This window comes from Pleurodeles waltl, chromosome 6 (genome assembly GCF_031143425.1).
Source record: "Pleurodeles waltl isolate 20211129_DDA chromosome 6, aPleWal1.hap1.20221129, whole genome shotgun sequence".
Taxonomy (NCBI): domain Eukaryota; kingdom Metazoa; phylum Chordata; class Amphibia; order Caudata; family Salamandridae; genus Pleurodeles; species Pleurodeles waltl.
In genome coordinates, this window is record NC_090445.1 from 164,735,442 (window position 1) to 164,752,706 (window position 17,265).

The following is a 17,265-nucleotide window of genomic DNA, read 5'->3' on the forward strand; positions in this document are numbered from 1 at the left end:
CCATGAGCAAAAACGAAACGAGACATGAGTGCAAAGTAAGAAAGGAAGACTTGGCAAAAAAAGAAAAAGTTAATTGTAAGAAATAAAACTTTGCAATTTTGTTTGTCCAGGTAAGCATGTTTTTCCAATCGCGCGCCTTCTTTTTGCAGGGCAGGATAAGTTAAAAAGAACATAATAGTACCTCAATCACTTCGGGAGCAGTGGACGGACACTGATTAAGTTGAATCAATCAGTGCTTGGTCCCTGCGCCACGAACAGGAACGTAAATGATGAAATGCTAACCATGACCAGTTGCGAGGCTGTAAAGAAGAGTGCCATGCAATCCAACCAATGATAAGTGACAGCGGGCTCCATGCCCTTTTCTAACTACAACAGTGTCTCACCAACAATACACATGCACTAGAGCATGCTATTGCAGTCTTGACCATAAAAATGCACTGCTGACTCAAAGTCCCTCTAAGGAAGTATATATGTATATCTTTTACATATGAATTTTTTGATTATATGAGGCTGACCAGATACATTCATACGCTTCAGAGCCACGGGGATGAAAGATGTTTGCACGGCAGCTGACTTACGGTAAAACGTCTGTAAAGGTGAAAGGTGATGGTGATTTTACGGGTCTGGGCCCTGCTCAACCCATTGTTCGAAGCACCTTCTGCTTGCATTTTCTAAAATAAACTCCAGGCACTGACAGATCGGAACAGCCACACAGCAACATTTTCCTTCCAATAACGAAATCTTGACCAAATTACCGAAGAGTAACTCAACTGCCATTGTGAATTCGTGAGAATCACAAATTAAAGGGTAGCAAAGAGATGCTGGCCTTCTCAGGACACGTGGCAGTAGCAGTGGTCTTAGGCTAAGCTAAGTTAATTTGCAGTTTTAAGAGCTCAAAAAGCACAGCTGCTCCGTTCTTTGCAGTTCCACATTTGACACCATTGTATGTTTTCAAGATTGAGACGTGCACCACACTCACCCTCCAAGGAATGAACTCGAAACAAATGAATTAACAGCGGTCCTAGGAAAAAATGTTTCCTCAAATGCCTATGCTTTAATGTTCAGCTTGTACTTGAAAAAGTTGCAACCATGTTCATCAATGCATAATCACATGTAACTGTGCAATAAAAACGGAAGTCGCATGGAGACCACAAAAGAGATATGAAACAAGACAAGCATCAGTGAGGGATTCTGCTGCATGATCTTTAGAACATCTGGTTTTAGGCCAACACATTTGAGCATGCGAAACGTGAGAGATTTACTGACTAAGGGATCTTTTAGTGGAGGGGTGGGGTCGGGTGCGAAGGTGCAACATGAGCTCAAAGTGAGAAAAGAAGACTTGGCAAAATAAAAGAAAAAGTTAACTGTAAAATAATAAAACTTTGCAATTCTGTTTGTCCTGATGAGCACGTTTTTACCAGTCACGCGTCTTCTGTTTGCAGGGCAGCGGAAGTTAAAGAGAACAAAATAGTACCTCAATCACGTCGGGGGCAGTAGACATGCACTGTTCAAGTTGCATCAATCAGTGCTTGGGCCCTGCACCATGGACAGGAATGGAAATGATGAAATGCTAGCCCTGTCCAAGTGCGACATGCAATGCAACACATGATAAGCGACAGGCGGGCTCCAAACCCTTTTCTAACTAAAACAGCGTCTTGCAAGCGATACGCATGTGCTAGAGCATACTATTGCAGGCTCGACGCTAAAAACAGAGAACCAAGCCTGGATGGAAAATAGTCAGAGAACGGGCAAGTTTTCAACACTTTCCGGAAAGCTTTCAGAGGGCTGGTGGTGGTGGCCTGATAGAGTTCACCTAAACTATTTATTACTACTGCTACAATCTTTTAAGGCTGAACTTACTCCTATTGTTTGATACAGCTTTCATGCTATGATTCTGGAATCCACATTTAACAAAGGAGAAGGGAGACTATTGAAAAGGTTTTTTGGCCTCCTGTCTGATGCTTTTGTTCAGGCACTGGGAGTAGAGTAATGATTCCAGTCTTTCAACAATATTGGTGAAACCCAGTCCTTGTTGTTTTAGTTCTGGCCTTTGGGGCGGTTTTAGCTGTCTCAACACACTATTGTTATAAAAAAAAAATCCCACATAAGGTACTTGTATAAAGGGGCTTTTAATAGGTAGGCTTCTGCTATTGGTCTTAAACTGTCTTTCAAATTTTGCCTCTCCCACCACAGTATGAGGTAGTGGGTCAGGCCACTTCCTCAGCTCCTTTCACTTAGACTGCACAAAGCCTGTGTTTATATCCACTAAAAAATAGTTCCTTTCTTTTCCGTGACAAAGGTGGTTTAAATAGTGTGTTGATTTATTTTATTTTATATTAACTTTAAAGCTATTTTACCTGCAATTCGTGTATCCAGTTAGATGCTGATTTATCATCTGTCTCTTTCTCAAAGTTGTTGCTTGTTGTTATAAAGTCTTTAAGAAACATTGTAATATTATAGCTATCTGATATTTAAATCCTTGGTTAGGTGATGATTTATTCTTGTCTCATTCCCAAATAATATTAATAAAATGCATAGCGCAACTTAAAAGCTTGCTATTTAAAAACCTTTAGTATTAAAACAACTGCATTAGTGGTTATTTTTTATTATTTTGATTGCAAGCAAACTTGGCATGTTTTCTTTTTTTTCTTTTTGTTGTAGGATTAACCTTTCCACCAACCCGCTTGGGAAAGTCCCAATGACTTTGCTAATTTTTGTGAGGGAAAAAAAACCTGGGTCACTCCCTTGAGGAAGGTCATTATGGTCTTGGCACACAAATATAAATATCAAGTTAAAAACTGATATGACCACTATTTCAATTAAAAGAAAAAGCATTCCTCAAAACTAATATGCTGGACCTCAAATAAGCAAAGTCCAAAAAATGACTGCAGCCCTTGCTCAAAAGCAAGGTTACACTTGGGGTTGCCCAGTACCTATCCTTTGTTCCGGATCCCTTACTGTCAGCATTACAGATCCTTTGTTCCTGGACATTCACATCACCCAGTATTCTTTGTTCCGCACCCCATACCCATCGCCCAGTACTTATCCTTTGTTTTGAACCCATCTCCGTTCTTAGTAATGTTTTGCTTAAGTGCAGGTTGGGACTTCATGTTTATTAGGCAAAGGAAAAATAAAAGCTGCAGTGCCTTCTATAATTCGATATGTGATTGTGATTTTAAGGATACTAACCTATAACCCAGAAATTACTTATTTGCCCTAAATGTTTCCATCTAAGAAGGAAATATTGTCCTTCTTTATTTATTGCAAACTGAATGCGATCAGTAGAACATTTTTTGACCTGCTTGTTCCGGGTGAATAATTCAAGGATTGTTATTGGATTGACCGTATATCTATGGGGAATGATCAAGTTGCTGAAATGATTTGTTGTTTTTTTTTTTTTTTTTTAAGTATAATTGTATTTAAGATGTGTTGTATTTATATTTTATATTGTTTGTTAAATATATGATCTTTATATGACCTGCATGGTCTAATAAACTAGATTTAATGATATGAAAAATACTTACTACTTTGCAAATAGTTATAGCTGATTATGACAGTAAATCCTATCATATTTTAAATTGAAATTCACCGTTTTTTCAAAAGTTATACTAAATAATTTCAGGAATTATATTCACACAGTTCTCCTCTACATTTCTGACGTGACTGTTTAGTGTCACCTGCAGTATAGCCAAAGCAGGACCGATTGGCTTCCCCGGTGTTTCCTTATCTTCTTTTCTGCCTCATCAGCAATTCTCTTCCATTCTTATGGTTCTCCCTTCATCCTTTGAAGGGAAGGGTGTTTGTCCTTTTTATGGGCGAGCACAAAGTGCTCCGTCCATTTTGTAATCTCTCTTTGGGCTTGAAACCACGCCCATGCCACGTCAGTCACTTACATTGGTTCGTGGGCTTGCCTTTTAAAACCCGCGTGCTTTCATTTGTGAAAGGCATGCATACGGCATGCCTTTTCCAGTGTTTAGCCCACCTACACAGCATCGGTAAAGTACCAAAAACATACAAGGCTCGATGTTTTCGGCCTGGACTCCGGACTACTTTATCTGTTTATTTTCCACGCAGCGCGATCGCGCTGCATTTTTACATAGCGCGATCGCGCTGCGTTTTTTTTTGCTTTACAACGCTAATAGCTCTAACTCGAACAAATGTGAGACCGTTGCATTGAAAATGCTTGTTCTTTTTGGTCTTTAACTGAATTTATCTTCCAATACCGGCTGTTTTTAATTTCTAGATTTAGTGAGGTTTTCGTATTTTCTGATGGGCTTTAATACACTTGAAACTTGGATCCACGGAATCCACTTTACCACCGTTTTAGTAAGTACAACCTCCGTTCCTGAGTGAGATACCAGTATCTACCAGTATCCGCCTATCAAATGGCAAGTTACAATTCGACCAATGTGGGATAATCATGACCTAGCTTTTGCCGGGCAGTTGTGGTGCATAGAGACACTATCGATCCAGTCAACGCCGGTATATGTCCTGCATGAGCCAAGGACCAAGATACAACACTGAGGATCTTGTGGTGGTACTGCACTGCCTGTGATGGTTCTGTCATTTGGTGGGAAACAGTGGGGGCAGCCACAGTAGTTTGAATGTGACTCTGTGGTCAATTCAAAGTGTTGAAACAGTCATGTCTTGGTGCACCTGCCCTCATAGAAACACTAGTGTATTTGACCCCATGTATAATATCCCACAAATAACGTGAATAAAGCAATGAAGATTTGTTTGCACTACTGTGTATTGAATAAGCTTTCTACTTAAAGTGAAAAATACACGCACTAACATAATCAGTGATTAGGTTAATGAATATATTAATAATGATGCCTTCCCAGCCACCACATCAATGCAACTACTGGAACCCAATGCTTTCCATCAGAGAGAGAAGCATTCTCCTCAAATGTTATCTTCAATTTGACCAACTATTTTAAACACCTTACAAATAGCGTGTCAAAGTAGAAAGCGAAAACTTGGGCCCAGATTTAAGAAGGCCTAATGTATGCAAGGGGGTGTTCCCCCTTTGGCAGGACCGCAAAAATGGCACAGTGGAATCTATGAGATTCCACTGCACCATTTTTAGCGGCTATTTAATGCTTGCTCTGTGCAGGCGTTAAAAGGGCGCAAACCATTTTTCTTAGTGGGCCCCTGTGTGCCTTGCAGGATTAGCGCCAATATTTTTGGTGTTAACCCTGCAGTGTACTACAATAGCATCAAAAATTATGGCGCTAACCTGTTTCATAGTGTGCCATTTGTTTAATACAGCTCACACGTGGTGGTGTTAGGGGGGCGCTAAGGGGTGCAGGAAAAGTGGCACTGCATATAACGCAGCGCTACTTTTCTTACATTTTACATTTGGGCCTTCACCTTTAACAGTGACAACTATTATGTTTCATAAATCAATTTTGGTTTTATAAGTGACAGGGCTGGATAAGCATATTATTAATTGTCTGTGATGCTTGCAAACTGCCTATATTCTAAACAGTTGGAACCCCACAAAAGGACATTTAAATTGTAAAAATGTGAAAAGATTGATGCAAATGAAATATATCTCATTGCAGACTGTGTAAACGACAAGCTGTAACAATGAAGTCAATTCTTGTGTCTTGGTTACAAGCAGAATAATGCTTCTCCCCTGGGACGGTTGTGTATGAATCATTGCTACTGATGTCTTACAGGATGTCCTAAACCGGTTGGAGGCTCAGGGTGCTACTCCAATCAGACAGCGTTTCACGGCTGCATGCAGATGCTGGTTGTGGACAGTGAGCCTGTTGATCTCTACTTGATGCAGTTTGGCAAGCTGGGTCCCTTCTCAGAGGTCCTCTTCAACGTCTGTGCCATAGCTGACAGGTATGGCGTTATGGAAGATCTACGTGTTACGGAGTCAAACCGTTCAGCAATGTATAGTGCGTGCCACAACTGTGAAGAATTCCCTAAACACATAAACATACTACGTCAATGTGGATTCCCAAAAGTAACAAGATTGTATATTGACCATCATATAATACTGGAAACGAACAGAAAACTTCGGAAAACAGTCTAGAGCATGTGGATGAGTTAGTTCATCTTTGCACTGTGCAAACCTGACTCCTAAATAGCACTGGTGAATGAATCCTGGTCATTTTAAGACCGTCCTGCCACACACTACCATAGCAGGCACAACAAGGTAGCAGCCATAACAGCACAGCACCTTACATTTCAGACTAGTTTATCATTGTTTGATCATCACCATGTGCCAAATATTATTGATGTGGGGCAAGCAGTGAGCAGAGACTCGGGATAGATCCCACATCAGCACCACATTGAGCTGCAAAAGAAGATGTAATCATCCCTCTAACACATCAGGAACCAGCCGTGCCTCGCACCAACTTTCCCACCTAACTGGCCCTCAAACAGCAACCCAGTGTGCCCCCTCCTCCCCGTTCCCATTTGCCACATTCTCAGAGTGTTAATCTCGGAATCAGGTAAAATAGGGGAAAAGGACTGGGTTATTTTCCCCTATTTTTTGGGTAATTTTCGGTCTGGCAGGTTAATCCCCATTCTAGGAGTTTAACTCTTTGATCTCTGTTAACACAGAGGGAAATGCCATCCAAAATAATTTATTCCAGCCTGGTATCTAACTGGGAACTCATAAAGCAATCATAATGATTCGTTTGGCGTCTAAGACTGTGATTTTACACTAATAGTCCCAAATATCTGATACTTAACATTGGACTATATGGAAGGCAAAATATATTATTAACTTCAATGTATAATTTGTAATATCTAATAAATAAGGAGTTATAAAATAAACTCACACTGATATCCTCCACAACACTGCCCTGGAAGGCCCCATTATGCACTCATGTTGCAGCACCCACATTTCCACCTACTGGGATCAGGAATTATGCCCTAGCCATTCCAATTAAGTAGGAGGAACCCAGGGCTATATGAAGTGCATATGTCATAAACACTGCATAATATCTGCAGGATTCTACACATTCAACAGTTGATAGCCTCTAAAAGCCTCTGCCCTTGGTGCACATAAGTTGCACCACTCACGGTTCCCTTGGGTGCTACTCCAACTAGCGAAAAAACAAGTGGCACTGAGCCATCGGCTACTCACATTTTAGATGCAGGCAAACCTCTGCAGCACTGGTCGCCGCATTTCCAGAAAAGCTATTCCCTCTTTACAAGCCTGCTGTTGGACATCTATTCCAGTACATTATTAAGTTATTGTACCTTCCATAGACTCTGCTGTAAGTGTTGTTGTAGCAATTAGATTTCGTCAGGAGTAGGAGTCTAGAGAATATGAGTTTGAATATCTTCAATCGTGATTTAATCATCCCAGTCTCGCTCATGGAAACGCTTTTTGCTTGGAATCGCCCCTTCCAGGTGCATGCCAAACCTGTGCGAACATGGAGGACGGTGTCTTCAGTCCTGGGACGACTTTGTGTGCTACTGCGACCTGACAGGATACAAAGGAGAGACATGTCACAAATGTAAGCTGACCAGGTGCTTCTGCCCTCTAGTTTACAAGATTGTTACCAGAAAGCGTGATCGTAAATGGGGCAAGAAGTTTCACTTGTGGCTTAGGTCACTCCTTCTTACAAGTCACCACTATTTCAAGGGCAGATTTGCCCGGTATTGGTCACAACAAGCTGTCAGCTTCCAGCATCTGTTTTTTTCCAAATGGTTACTTCCTCTCTATGTTGCATGTGTCATATAGCATGATAAAAATATTGCGTTTAATATATCGACAACTACTTCATTGTAAGCATGGTTTGAGTAGAAGTAAGAGTAGGAGATGTTCTACAGCACAGCAAAAGTATTGCATTCACTACGCGTCAACTACTGTGTTGAAAGTATTTGGCATCCAGATGTAAGGATAGGAGGCATCATATAGCATGGCAAAAGTATTGCATCTACTATATCAACAAGTAATGCATCGTAAGTATAGCATGAGTAGATGTGAGAGTAGGAGGCATTACATATCGTGGAAAAAGCATTAAATTGCCAACTACTGCATTGTAAGTATGGTATAAGTAGATGTAATGGTAGGAAGCAGAGCAATTCTTACTTTGCTAATTACAGTGGAAGGTGATGTTTCAAGGACACTATCACCGACCTCAATATAGTGCCACACAATATGTGAATGTTAGGTTTAGTCAGGCTAGCTACAGCCAGGAGGGGATGGTACAGCAGTGTGTTGCTTTTGTCTCAAAACTACTGAAATGCTCACATAGAAGCAAATGCACAGAAAATGACTAAATGACTGCCTTGGTTTGTAGCTCGTATATGAGACTAGTTTGCATCATTTTATGGCTAAACATCACAGTATATCATCATTCATACATTTCTAAATGCTTACTGATATATTGTGAGCTATCTTTTTAGGTGATTAAATTAAGCAGTTTTCCTCTATCCAGAATAATAGATCTTGCAAGTAGGACGATACAGCAGTAATCAAAATTGGTACATACTATATTGTAAAAGCCCACCTTGCAAAGTTTCCATGCTGACAGACCAGATTAACATCTAGTTAATTCGCACGAAAATGATGCCAAAGAGAAGGCTTATAAAAGGGGATATGCGTATTTATCTCCACAACTATGGCCCCTGCACATGCCAGCAGTGTAAGAGTCTGATACTCCATCTTAAAGAAGTCCATTACAGTAATTGATGTAATGCCATAAACTGTTGTGAGTGTGTACTCCCAACAGGCTTGCTCCCTCTGAAACGTTTCTACTCAGATCTCTGATTATATAAGAAGAATACTCCAGAAGATCATGAATTTGTCAACAGCCCTATAAAAGAGTAGAGTGCATCTCTGATGGCCTATTTTGAGAAATAGTTTTTACTGCGTGTTCATGCTTCCTAGAATGCTTCTGAATGGCCCTTAATAAAAATAAGTAAAAGGCGGTAATAGGTTTAGAAATCAAATTTCTAAAGTACACACACTTGCCCGCATCCATATTATTATAAGCTTTATTAGAAGATAAATACAGTAGTTTAGTTATGAAAGCTAATACAAGACTGACAGAAAGGAGAGGTGCTTGGTAGTGACTCATAATTTGTCACTTATCTTGTATTTAGGACATGTCTCTTATTACAATAAAAACAAACTCTTGCGGTCTGGTTGGCCTTAATCACACATGCACTAGCTGATCAGGGAGTCTGATAGAGCTGTCTAGGTAATTCTGTAACAGAGGCTACCTTAGTGTTTGATAAGAAGGAATAAAATAACCTTAAATGGAACCTGTAAGAGCTAAAGAAATGTGAAAATACTGAAGCACTATGCGGAGCTGTGTTGTATTCAAAATTACTTCTTGGCAAGGAGTCAGGTAGCCAGGTCACGTAGGATAGAGGTTGTAGATTTATTTAAAAGGTTACAGGATAAGTTACAAGTTACTTAATAAGTAAACCCAGCCAGGAGCAGCATCCTGTCTGCTCAGCCCACTCTCTCTGTCACACTCCCCCAGTCACTCACCAACATTCCATGGCAACAAACACTGGCTGAGAAGGACAGCGAACAATGGAGATGTGCACAGAATACATTTCAAGCATCGCCGATTATAATAAGTTGTTATAGGACAATACAGCTAAGGGAATCCATAAAGCCTGATTCCCCAGGTGTGCCATTATAACATATCAAGAATACTGCTTCAAGGACTTGTTGAGTCTCCCTGTCTGAGCAAACACAACAAGAAAATGGGCAGAGTCCTGAAACTTTTCAGACACTAACCCCAGGCAAGAGATCAGGGTTAAATCCATTGTTCTTTTGCTCACCACCCACCCCAGTATGGACCCAGCCATATGCAAATCAGTCTTAATGCTGCACCCTTTAGGAACAGTCCAGCCCGAACTGCTAGGCCAGGTCCTTCCTGGACCAGAAAGAAGCATCCTGGGACCGGTTTAGGTATCACCCCTCATCAGCCAGGCTAGCTTGAATCCAGTGGCACAGCGAGGAAGGGACCCACATCTACGCATACCCTTGGCCATCTAAAGCGAACATAGCAAACACAACAAGATGATGGACGGATTGATGAAAACTTTCAAGCACTCACCTCCAATCAAGAGATCTAGGTTAAATCCATTGTTCTTTTGCTCACCATTCCACCCCAGTTTCGAACCAGCCATAGGCAAATCAGTCTTGACCCTTCTTCCCTTGGGAACAGTCCAGTCTGAACTGCCAAGCCAGGACCTCCCTGTACCGGAAACAAGCATATAAATATATTCACTGAAAAAACAAAAATCACAGGGGTGTTATAGTTAAGTTCTGAATTACTCACACTAAACCATAGAATTTCAGCAGTTATAGTTAGAGTTATTTAAAGTAACTATAACTCGCACTCTAGGGTAACTATAACTCACGCCACTGCCATGCACAGTTTTCTCTTCAATAATTTGACTGCCAATATTTCATTGATATTTTTAATGATGTTATAAATGTTGCAATGAGTGCTGTACTATCTGGAGTAATTAGCAGTGCATGGCGAGGGTGCGTGTTATAGTTATCTTTGGTCGTGAGTTATACTTCCTTGAAATCACTTCACCTATAACTGCTGAATTTCTATGGTTATGTGCGAGTAAATTCAGGACCTACCAAAACCTTTGTTTTTTTTTTCAATGAATTGCTATGTTTTTTTTTTACATAAAGTAAGTTTAATTACTGCACAGTAATACAACCAGAAGATAGCTGCAGGGCCTGGCCTTTGGCCAACCTCCTACAAACATCCAAACCCTGCGCCACTCAGAATGAGAGATGTTCTGACAAACTGAAAAAAATGTATTTGCAAAGTACGAAGAGTGAGATCACCTTTCTGTAAGTACCTTAAATATTTGAAGTTGAAAAGAAATTGAAGCTGAGAAATGACAACTAACATGCCTAGACTGTAACCCCCAGCATTCTGTGTGAGGGTCTGAGAATTTAAGCACTAGGCCACATGTGACTCCTTACTACACAGTGTCCAGAGATCTCTATGACATTCAATCCAAAGATAGTGATGGGAAAAAGACGTAAATGTTCTTTCACTAGGAATGGTTCACATTCAAAATACAAGTAAATAAACAGACACACCCTGCAGTGAGATACCAGGATTTGAACCTACTGAGTGACACTCCAAAAGCTTTACAAGTAGGCCAGAGGTGACTTTGTTCTGCTGTGCACCAAAATGTAATTATAACATTCCAACCAACCATCTTGCTAGTGTGATGCTTTGAAGTCATTGTATGGAGAGACCATTGCGATATCAGTTTCTCTCTCTCTCTTCCATCCCATTTTGGGATGGAAGAGAGAGAGAAAGTGACAGGACCATGTGGGGAGCCTCAAGGGCTCTGCGGTCCTAGTTGGCTCCCTGCATCCTGTCAGAGCTGGCATTGCTCTAGCATGCAGGGAGCTGCTGCAAATAGCAGCTCCCTATGTGTGTGAGTAATATTTTCATCTCTTTCTGGGCAGAGAAAGAGGTGAAACCTCCGCTTTGAGCAAGCAGTAGCATTTTGATATCTCCAGCTTGCTGAAACCAGAGTGTTTGCACCTGCTTGGCAAGCAAAAACAAACAGCTACCTCCCAAGGGTGGGCACCTCAGGAGGTAGCAGGGGCCAGTCCTGGGGGGTGGCGGTCCCCTGGGCCATGTATGGCTCCAAGAGAGGTGCCGTGCAGCCCCTCTCCATGTTTTCAGTTTTGTCCAGGACCGGTGGTGGACCCCAGGACCTGGGGGAGGAGGGGTCCGCAGGGCCCCCTAATTATTTTCTATTCCTTGCCCCAGGAAGGTGGTGGTCCTGGTGCATGAGGATTCAAGCAGCCACCCTCATCTAATTCACTACATTTGGCCCTTGGAGATTGTGGACCTGGGGCCAAGGGGAGGGGTCCACCTGCCCCCTCACACTAAATTATTGTAGCCACAGGAGGTGGTGGTACCCAGGGTCTAAGGGAGTCCACAGGGCTCCCCCATTTATTTTCTGTTACATGCTCTGGGGAGGTGGTGGTCCCCAGGGCACGGGTGGGTCCAAGTGGCCTCCGCATATTACAGTACTGGAGCCTCAGGGAGGTTGTGGTCCCGGGACTTTAATAAACCATAGGAGGGGGGCCCCTGCGCCCCCTCCTATATTTTTGGAATGTCCCTGGGAGCTGGCCCACCCGGGGGCCATATAAAAAGCAAGCATGCGAGACCACGCTTGCTTTTTCTTTTTGACTCCACAGCAAAATTCGTGAATATTTGCAAATTTCACTGTGAATTTAAAAAAATGCTTTTTAACCCTAGCAGAGTCCGTGATAGACCCCTGGACCAAGGCAAGAGGCTCAGGGTATGCCTAACCTGATCCCTCCTCTTTATTTTGTTCGTTTTTGTTTGGGACTCGGCTGAAGCTGAGCCCCAAAATGGCTGCCAACACTTTTTGGTTGGAGCGTTCGCAGCCAATAAAATCTCAGCACGAGAACAGGAGTAATTGCGAGGTCATCCCGACCCTAGATATACAATTTGGATTTCTTTTAATATCTCAAAAATTACTGAATGGATTTAAACCAAATGAGAGAAAGGGTGATCTGTGAACTAAAAGCTACCTTTATGCCAAATTTGGTATAATTTCGTCCAGCGGTTTGGGCTGCAGGCAAGTCTAAAAAGTCTATGGGAATTAACTTGGGAAACACACTCCCCCCCCCCTTTTTTCTCGGCCCCCGCTTAAAGGATCGCCTCGAAACTTCCCTTGCACAACAAAACCCAACATGACACTTTTTTGGAAAATTTTGTGAAGATTTGTCAAACAGCACCAAAGATAGAGCAAAGTCAAAAACATGTTTTCAATGGAAACTACGTCCTAACCTAACTATGGAACTATATATATATATATACATATATATATGTACGTATATATATATATACATATAGTTAGGACCTGGTTTACATTATAAAAGCATTTTTTGACTTGGCTATATCTGTGGAGCCATTTGACGAATCTTTGCAAAATTTTCCAAAAAAGTGTCAAGTTGGGTATTATTGTGCAAGGAACATTTTGGGGTGATTCATCAAGCAGGAGCCAAGAAAAAAGGGAGGGGCGATCAATATATACATATATATGTATTCAATGAAAAAACAAAGGTTAAAGCTTAGTTATAGTTAGGAAAACATATTTTCCTTATACAAACCAAGTTTAAACTACGCAAACTTTAAACATTCTACATTTACAATTATAACTTTCATTTACAATTTATCCACCACTTTCAAATTATTATAAGTAGCGGACCTTGTTACACACTCTCTTCAGCTCGCTAACCAGGTAACACAAACTATAACTCGCCACCCTCCCATGCACTGTGTTGTGACAAATAATATAATTTGAGAACTCGTGTTATGAATGCTGTGATTTCACATGCTATAAGTGATGTAGCATGCAAGGGCAGAAGAGGGCAATAGTGTTCTTTGTCTAGCACCTTTGCGTGCTCAGGAGTTGCTTGGCTACACTTTTAATAACGGAACCGGGGAGCCCTTTTGGTGGTTCACCCCTGTTTTAATTGTTTCATGATTAGATTGTCTAACATTTAGTTTTTGTTCTTTTTTTTTACGTCAGTAGCTCTTCCCTGGAAGGGAAGCCTGCCAGGAGGGAGTGCACTCCTGTTTGAGGTTTATTCCCACCCGTTGTCCAGCACGCAACTGACACAATCATACCCCATACTCAAGGCGGCCTATTTAGCCATGTCAACTGCGCAGCTATAGAGAATTCAGCATCAGCAGGAAGCCGGGAATAGCCCTTGCAGATACATTGTTTCTGTGATGATGCTTTGACTTTGTGTTCCCTGTAGAGCGGGTTCGTGCGCTCAGGAGTTGCAGGCTCCACTTTTAATAACGTCACTGGGAGTCCTTTTGGTGGTTCACATCTGTTTTAATTGTTTTATGATTTGATTTTCTCACATTTGTTTTGTGTTGTTCTTATTTCTTCAGTAGTTCCCCCTTGGGAGGGAAGCCTGCCAGGAAGGAGTGAAGCTGCTGCGCTCCAGCCTGGGTTTTATTTGCCCCTCCCGGTTCAGCACACAACAGGTGGCGGGTGAACCCATAGGGGAGCAGCGCTTTTTGGTTGTGAATTTGACTAATTTCAGTGCAAAGAGAGCATGCGTAAGAAGTGGGACTTGCCGTCAATGGCGATCCAAAGTCTGGCAGGGTATAATAGGGCATATGGAATTTCCGCCTTCTGCAGCATTTTTTTAACTGGTAGAAAATCACGGTGGCCAGCCTGAACAGACTGAATGAAGTCCTGGAAATACAAGATAACTGTACCTTGATATTGTATTGTGCCTTTTTCACGATGAATACCTAGGGTAAGTCATCACCAAAGAAATCAGGGAGCATGGACTCAACAAAGTCCTCCCTTTTGGAGAGTGCAGTGGACTCTGGGACCCGCAATGCAAAGGTTGTTCCATCTCGATCTGGCTTCCAGGTCTTCATTCTTAGCTTTTAAGTCTAGGATTTTGTCCATTCTGAGAAGCTGTTCTTTGGAGTGAGTTTGCAGGTCGTCGATACTTGAAATGCAGATCTCCAAATGATCCAGTATGGACTCATGTTTATCCACACGCTACTTGACCTGATCGAGGCAAGTAGTGAGAAGGTCAAATTTGGCATCAGTGGTTTTTTTTTTCACAAATTTGTTTATTGGTATTTTCATCTTTACTTTGCTTCATGTTTCTACATTTGTTTACGCTTTATACAATATAACATGTGTTCTTAAATCGTTACATAGCTAGCATTGTATACATTATGCATTGGTGCAACATATCACTTGATATACATTTGCAGTTATTCAGTTATACATTTCCATTGTTATGACATCCAAAGTTATCGTACCATGTTGTACCTGTTATTTGTTGTGCTTTAACTTTGTCAACCCTTTATAGATTTGCAGGAGTGAGAGCCCCATAGGGTATCTGATGTTTATCAGCGTGCACGTATAGTGTATGTTGATTTAAAGTTATTTCTAGTATGTGTGTTCAATTGGAGTAGTCTGATTAGGTACAAAGAGGAGAAAAGGAAAGGGATCATGAGCTATGTATAAATGCTAATTTGAGAGTAAGGGGCAGAACAATAAGGGAGAAAAAGATTAACTTTCAACAATTGCCGGCAATGGACACTTATGTAGAATACACTTATGTGATTATTTCCAGTCGGAATGGGATTACATTGTTGCAGGACAGTTTATTAGTAGGAGGGTTGGGTCAGGTGTCAGGTTAAGCAGGCATTGTCATTTTTAATTCCAGTGTTAGGATATATGTGGCTAACTTTATTTATTCAGTTCCCCCATGCATTGTGTTTTCTAGTCAAGGGGACGTCTACCTGCATTACTCCACTCCCTCTTCTGATGGGTGCATTCCCTAATCACGCAGCCGCAGTAACACTCCCTCCCAGCTAGCAGACAATGGAAACTGTCTCAACCCCAAAACCTCTTCCCGCACCAGTGCTGTGCCTTCAGCTCCCGCCCACACCTTGAGAGATCGTTTCCAGGCCTGTGTCGGTGGCGGGTCAGGTGATTTCCATCTGCGGGTCACAAATCGCTTTGCTACTATAAGTCCCAGGTCTGCGAAGCGTACTTCTGCTCTATGTTGCTTGCTTCTGGGAAATAAACCTAATATGCACGCTTCTCACGTAAAGGGTATTTGTAGTGCTATACAGTCGGATAGGCTTTCCTTTACTGCTCTCCAGTAGGAGCTCAAGGTAGGACAGGACCAGAGCATGTGTAGCAGGTCTAATCCGATTTCCTGGCATCTGGGGCAGGCTGCATCTGTGCGAGCAAAGTATCTATTCACTCGAGCCGGTGTGAGGTATGCTCTATTCACTATGTAGTATTGGATTAAGCGGAAACAGGAATTGCGAGGCACGTTAAGGTGGCCTGAAAGGGCAGCTTTCCATCGTGGTATTGTGATTGACTCGCCTGAGTCTGTTTCCCATGCTATACGTAGCGCTTCGTTGTCAAGAGCGGTTTGGGATCTCAAAGCATCTGCTAGCCAGCTAATTAAGTGATGCCCTCGGCCCACCACCTGTAAGTATTGAATCAATAAGTGAGTGGGAGGGGCCACAGAGATGTCACCCCATTAGGTTCTCATTGCCTCTATCAGGGAGCAATGCAATAAGAAGTGGCCTGGTGGTAGCCCCATTTCTTGAAGCCTGGCAAAGGGGAGCAGTTGGGAGTCTTCGTACAGGTCTCCCAGTGTGTCTATTTCTATTTCGTGCCATGCGTGTAGTTTGGATTCTGACGTGATTCTGGGACCTCTTGGTGTGCCTAATAACGACAAGGCCGGTGCAAAGGGAAGCTGTTTATTTGTAAGGCGAAGTGAGCGATGAAAGCATTTGTGAGCCACCCTAAGAAAGAGTTGTTGGGGTGTTTGTGTCTGTGTGAGTGGGTGAAAATCTGTGGGAGTGTCCAGGGTCTGCTCTCTGATGCCGTGTCTACACGCTGAAGATCTGCCAACCATCTGGCTATCCATTGAAGTTGAACCGCTAGGTAGTATTGTTCCAGGTTAGGGACTGCTAGTCCGCCCTTATCTGGTGGCAGGCACAGTTTCTTTAAGGCAACCCTACAGCGGCCATTGTTCCAAATGAATTCCCTCAGTCCCATCTCCAGAGCCCTGAAGAAACCAGGAGGAACATAATACGGAAGATTAGTGAAGAAGTATAGAAGTCGGGGCAGGACCACCATTTTCAGGAGTGCTATCCTGCCTGCTACTGACAACGGTAATGTTTTCCAGAAGACCATTTGGGATTTAACCGAGGACACGGCTCTTACAAGGTTACCCTCAAATATGTCTTCCTCATGGTGGTATATTCGAATACCCAGGTATCTGAATGTATGGGGTTGCCATGGGACGGGATTTCCGGCAATAATAAGTCCTGGGTCAGGGAGTCCCGGGTCGAATGGGAAGAGGCAGGATTTAGACCAGTTGACTCTCAGGCCAGATGAAAGGGCGAATTTTTGTAGAAGTAATACAGCCTCAGGAGGGATTCGCGTAATGTCTCGGAAGTATAAAAGAAGGTCATCAGCATATAGTGAGATTATGTGCGTATCATCCCCCAACGGAATACCCCAGCCATCCCCCGCTCTGCGCATGGCTATTGCCAGGGGCTCCATAGCAAGTGAGAACAGCAGTGGTGAAAGGGGGCAACCCTGCCTCGTACCCCTGCCTACTCAAATTGGTTCCGATATTTCAGACCCCAGTTTCACTCGGATTAGTGGTCTGGTATATAATAACTTAGTCAAGCGATTGAAGATTGGTCCCGCACCGAATTGTCGAAGGACTCC

The 17,265-nt window shown here is 42.3% G+C and overlaps 1 protein-coding gene across 1 annotated transcript in view; it reads left to right on the forward strand.

Annotated features, from left to right (window-relative positions):
• CNTNAP1 (contactin associated protein 1) overlaps positions 1–17,265 on the forward strand; it is a 234,832-nt gene that overhangs the window by 104,480 nt on the left and 113,087 nt on the right. Inside the window, exons 10-11 of the mRNA XM_069242019.1 lie at positions 5,685–5,856; positions 7,381–7,487. Coding sequence (XP_069098120.1) covers positions 5,685–5,856; positions 7,381–7,487 — 279 coding nt within the window. The remainder of the gene's footprint in view (positions 1–5,684; positions 5,857–7,380; positions 7,488–17,265) is intronic.